The sequence below is a fragment of the Poecilia latipinna genome, unplaced genomic scaffold (assembly GCF_001443285.1).
Source record: "Poecilia latipinna isolate Pla-1442-1.1 unplaced genomic scaffold, P_latipinna-1.0 Scaffold2528, whole genome shotgun sequence".
Taxonomy (NCBI): domain Eukaryota; kingdom Metazoa; phylum Chordata; class Actinopteri; order Cyprinodontiformes; family Poeciliidae; genus Poecilia; species Poecilia latipinna.
Window position 1 is genome coordinate 36,242 of NW_015115144.1, and position 5,692 is coordinate 41,933.

Sequence of the window (5,692 nt, forward strand, 5' to 3'; positions counted from 1 at the left end):
TTGCAAAGTACCATGAATGAATTACCTTTGTTGTATATTGCTGTCAGTGCTGTTTGATGTTTTGAAATAAAAGTAATTATATTCTACAAATGGTGCTGGTGTTTTTGTAGATTCAAGTGGCTTCTAATGTCTTTTAAAATGAACTTAGGAATTATTGATGGCCAGTAGTTTCTGGAAAAAAAAAGGTTTTAATTGTTCTAGTGGCTTTTATTTGGTAGTAAATTGACAACAAAAAGTGGGTAATGAGAGAAGGGGAAGACCAGGAAACGAACCCATGACGGCTGCATTGAAAACTAGAGCCTCCATATGTGGGTTGTGCTTAACGCCTGCGCCACCACAGCACACCCTGCCAGTAGTATTTCGAAACTCAGATTTCTATGTTCATATATACTTTACATTGTTCTGTGTTACATTAACATTTTCATAGTGTTAACTTTATACAAAATACACTAGTGTTGAGTAAGTCAACACTGATGTGTGTTTAATTTCAACTACTGTGAGTGTTGATTCAACTATATCACAAATAACACTTTCAACAGTGTAATTTCTACACCATCCAGAGTGGACCAATATGGACACTTTCAAAATGTTGAATTTAAAACTCTGTAGGAGTTGATGGAACACTTCCAGATTTGCTGTGTATGCCCGTTACTTGGTTTTATATATATATGTCAACTCAGCCAATCACATGGCAACAACTACATGCATTTAGGCATGTAGACATGGTCAAGACAATCTGCTGCAGTTCAAACTGAGCATCAGAATGGAGAAGAAAGGTGATTTAAGCGACTTTGAACGTGGCATGGTTGTTGGTGCCAGATGGGCTGGTCTGAGTATTTTAGAAAATGCTGATCTCCTGGGTTTTTTACGAACAACCATCTCTAGGGTTTATAGAGAATGGGCCGAAAAAGAGAAAATATCCAGTGAGCGGCAGTTCTGTGGTCGCAAATGCCTTGTTGATGCCAGAGGTCAGAGGAGAATGGCCAGACTGGTGTGAGCTGATAGAACAGCAACAGTAACTCAAATAACCACTTGTTACAACAGAGGTATGCAGAAGAGCATCTCTGAACGCACAACATGCCAAACCTTGAGGCGGATGGGCTACAGCAGCAGAAGACCACACCGGGTGCCACTCCTGTCAGCTAAGAACAGGAAACTGAGGCTACAATTCACACAGGCTCACCAAAATTGGACAATAGAAGATTGGAAAACATTGTCTGGTATGATGAGTCTCGATTTCTGCTGCAACAGTCGGATTGTAGGGCCAGAATATGGTGTCAACAATATGAAAGCATGAATCCATCCTGCCTTCTATCAGTGGTTCAGGCTGCTGGTAGTGGTGCAATGGTGTGGGGGATATTTTCCTGGCACACCTTGGACCCATTAGTACCAACCAGTGTGTCAATGCCATAGCCTACTTGAATATTGTTGCTGACCATGTCCATCCCTTTGTGACCACAGTGTATTGACCACAGTGTATCCATCTTCTGATGGCTATTTCCAGCGCCATGTCATAAAGCGCCAGTCATCTCAGACTGGTTTCTTGAACACGACAATGAGTTCACTGTAGTCAAATGGCCTCCATAGTAGTCACCATATCTCAATCCAATAGAGCACCTTTGGGATGTGGTACCTAATAAAGTGGCCAGTCAGTGTAGTTAAGCATTATCTGACTTTATCTACTAATAATTCCAACTATCAATGAACCATGGAAGCTTACTTGGCCTATTAATTGGTACTCTTCATTCACTCATATTCTGATTTGGATACATGCACTGCTGCCTGCATATATTATAATGACGTATTATTATGGTTCTTTTCTGTACATTTGTTTGCAAATCTTCTTCATTTGTTGTTTTTTCTTGTAAATTCTTTAAAATTACATTTTTGAAAAGGTGAGAAATATTTTCCCAACATAGTGTAGTAATCCTATTTGGCAACATGATGGAGCCAAATACACATTATCTGGGCCAACAATATGTGTTGAAAGTGACAGAAACTGTGCTTTATTTGAGCTCAGTGTGTGTTTACATTAAGTTAACACTTCAGGTCCAGGTACTTGATTTTGTCTCACCTCTACAACTTCGCAGTGGAGTTTTTTAAAGATATAAACTAAAATAATCCAGGCCTTTGTTCCCAGGCCAGTTGGGGGCACAGCTTTGCAATTTCTTCCTTGACAGTACAAAGAGGAAGAAATCCAAGAGGAGGTCATCTTTGTCTGTCAAGGAAAGAAAGCATGATGTTTTTCTCACAATCAAAACCCATCCACTCCTTTCTATCCCTTTGATTTACAATATGAGTAAATATCCGAGTTGAATAATATTTAGACATTACAAATGTAAATAATGTAAGTTTAAAAGCTTTTGACATGTTTTTAGTCAGTATAGTTAAGCTTTGTCTGACTATCCATGTGGAAATCCAAGTTGAAATAAACTATTTAAGCCATCATATCTATGTAAGCTGTTTATTTGGCCATATATAATTTGGATACAAGCAATTATGGTTACATTTATCATGTTATAAGGACTTATTAGTATGGTTATTTTCAGTACATTTGTTTGGAGTGTTTTTTCATATGTTGATGTGTTTTTGTAAAATTTCTTCGCATGACCTGAATTTTTAAACAGGTAAGAAACAATGTCCCATCATAATGTAGTACCGTATTTTCTGCACTATAAGGCGCACTGGATTATAAGGCAGACCTTCAATGAATGGCCTATTTTAAAAACATTTTTCATACATAAGGTGCATCGCATTATAAGCGCATAGAATAGATGCTACAGTAGAGGCTGGAGTTACATTATGCATCCACTCGATGGAGCGGCACTAAAAGGAATGTCAATAAAACAGTCCGACTCCGGTCGGCGAGGAGACCCTTCTGCGACTGGGCCGGGGCATGGCCGGACGATGGTCACCCTTCTCCGTTCGCGCACAGCATGTTCGTGGAGAACGTGGTGCTAAATGACCTGCAGACGACCTGATTCTAGATGGTCGGTAGGTAGATAGGTCAGTCAAACTTTATTAAACCAGCATTCTGCATGCACTGCGCGCTTCTTCTTCTACGGGCGAAAATGAAGTCGGCGGCTGCTTACCGTAGTTGCTAGACCTGTTGTGGCTCAATATTGGTACATATATAAGGCGCACCGGATTATAAGGCACACTGTCGGCTTTTGAGGAAATTGTAGGTATTTATGTGTGCCTTATAGTGCGGAAAATACGGTAATTCTTTTTAGCCACATGATGGAGCCAAATCCACATTTATCTTTGCCAGCAACTTGTCTAACCTTTGACATACCTTGTCTAATTTCATCCCCTTACAAAAAAAACTCCCATGAAAATCACATGTGAAAGTCACATGTGCCACTTTCACATGTGGTACATGAAACCTGCACATGTGGTTCACACAACTTTTCACATGTGAATAATGTGTGAATGATGTGAATCACATGTGAAAGCACATCTATATATGTGTGATTTTGGAGCGTTTCATGGTAAACCCCATGTGATTCCCATGTGATACACATGTGATTCCCATGTGATACACATGTGATTCCCAACTGTAGCATATTTGTAAAAATAATATGCTGCAATATATATCAATGTAAACGGATTGTGACCAATAAGGTCAATGGGCTAGTTTTCTCAGAAGATAGATACAACTCATGAAGGAGCAGACAGACTAGAAGTCTGCAGTTGCAAGTGCCTTGTATTTATAGTGAGGAAAATTATATAAATATTTTCAACATCAGTGAAAACATTCCAAAAGGCCATATAAAATTGCATAAAAAAATAAAACAAAACAATAAAAAAACAAAAACAAAAAAATCTATCAATCGCAACGTTCCAAAATTAATGAACCCACACCCTTCAGTTCATCCACCCCAAGCTGGGGTTGGATAGAGGTCCCAAGGCAGTTAATTTTAAAGTCCTTGGTGTAGGTCACAGGCTGACAAAAGTCAGATCAGAGTGGAGACAAAATTGTTCATTGGCTGCAAGGAGCCTCCTACCAGACTGGCAGGAGAAGCAGAAGTCTTCGCACACCAAAAGTGCAATCTATCTTGGGCTCTAGGCCTGGACTTTCAGCTTGCCATCAAAACCTGACCTGATCTACGGTTTATATCTCACACAAACGGGTTTTTTCATCTCATCTTGGCTCATAGAAGTTGGCTCCTGCAGCTCTGCTCCTCCCAATGCGTCCTAATCTTTCATAATTCCGCGCTCCAGCTAATATACCCATAGAAAGGCTGCGGTAACCCGTGTGACCCTGATACTGAACAGCAATTGGCTGTTCAGTAGTCTCACGGGGATCGGTGATATTATATTAGAACTATTGAACTAACTTGAAGTATAGTGGAAAAACCAGAGAATGAGGGAATGGAAGTTAAAATTCACACCCGGGTTACACACATGCAATTCCCATGTGATACACATGTGATTCCCATGTGATAAACACATGCAATAATGTGTTTATCACATTATTGATAATGTGATAATGTGATAAATTATCACATTGATAATTTACCCATGTGATAATCACATGGCTATCTGCCATGTGTACAACTGACAAAAATCACACACGATTCTCATGTGATACACACATGCCTTAGGACAACTGATGAAAATTAGACATGTGATTCCCATGCCATACACATGTGATACACATGTTTCCACATGTAGCAAACATGTCATGTCATGTGAGAATTATGTGATCACAAGATGTAAGGAACATTGAACACATGAACAAAATACTTGACCACATGTGGAAATGTGACCCACATGTGAAAAATCACAACCACATGTCGGAAATGGGAATCACATGTTTTCACATGTGATTTTCATGGGATTTTTTTCATGGATTATGTGAACCATATGTGGAATGTGGAAGATGGGAACCACATGTGATTTTCATGGACATTTTTTGTAAGGGTACAGAGAATTCCAAGTGTAAATGAACCTTACAATCCTTCATGTCTTTATAAAGTAATGTTTTTTGGCCATAGTATGATTTTATACTGATTTGTATACCATAACATGATTTGTATATACTCCTCTGTATTTTGTGTCATTTCACTTTCACACTGTTTTTGCATGAAATCCTCTTCAAATACAACATTGGCCTTTTTCTGTAAGGAAGGGGTGCAAGACATAGTTTAACTAACTGTGAACATCAATAAAGGACACTTGTTCACATTGGGTGCAATAGTAAATTTCTTTTCAGGGGAGGTGGCAGGGTCCCATGAGGGAGGGGTTATGGGTGCGTTGAGGGTGTTGACCTGCAGTTTTATTTATCATTGCATCTCACATTTAGGGCGGTACTGATACCATCCAGTTATCTCTTGATGAACACTAATACAAAGTTATGGTTGGCTGTAGTGAGAATAATTTCATTCTTTGTTTATGATTATAATCTGTTTATTCCAGGTGTGGAGGTTAGACTTGGTGATGGTTATCCTCTTTAAGGGAATTCCTCTAGAAAGCACAGATGGAGAGCGTCTGGTTAAGGGAGGCCAGTGCTCCAATCCTGTTCTTTGTGTCCAGCCACGACACATCTCTGTTTCTGTGAAAGAGCTAGATCTCTACCTTGCCTTCTATGTCCAGGAGAAAGGTATCTACAGTCACCCTCACACACACACACACACACACACACACACACATATATATATATATATATATATATATATATATATATATA

The 5,692-nt window shown here is 39.2% G+C and overlaps 1 protein-coding gene across 1 annotated transcript in view; it reads left to right on the forward strand.

The window, feature by feature from the left end:
- The window catches only part of nfic (nuclear factor I/C), a 44,865-nt gene that overhangs the window by 13,924 nt on the left and 25,249 nt on the right, over positions 1-5,692 (forward strand). Inside the window, exon 4 of the mRNA XM_015020063.1 lies at positions 5,422-5,605. Coding sequence (XP_014875549.1) covers positions 5,422-5,605 — 184 coding nt within the window. The remainder of the gene's footprint in view (positions 1-5,421; positions 5,606-5,692) is intronic.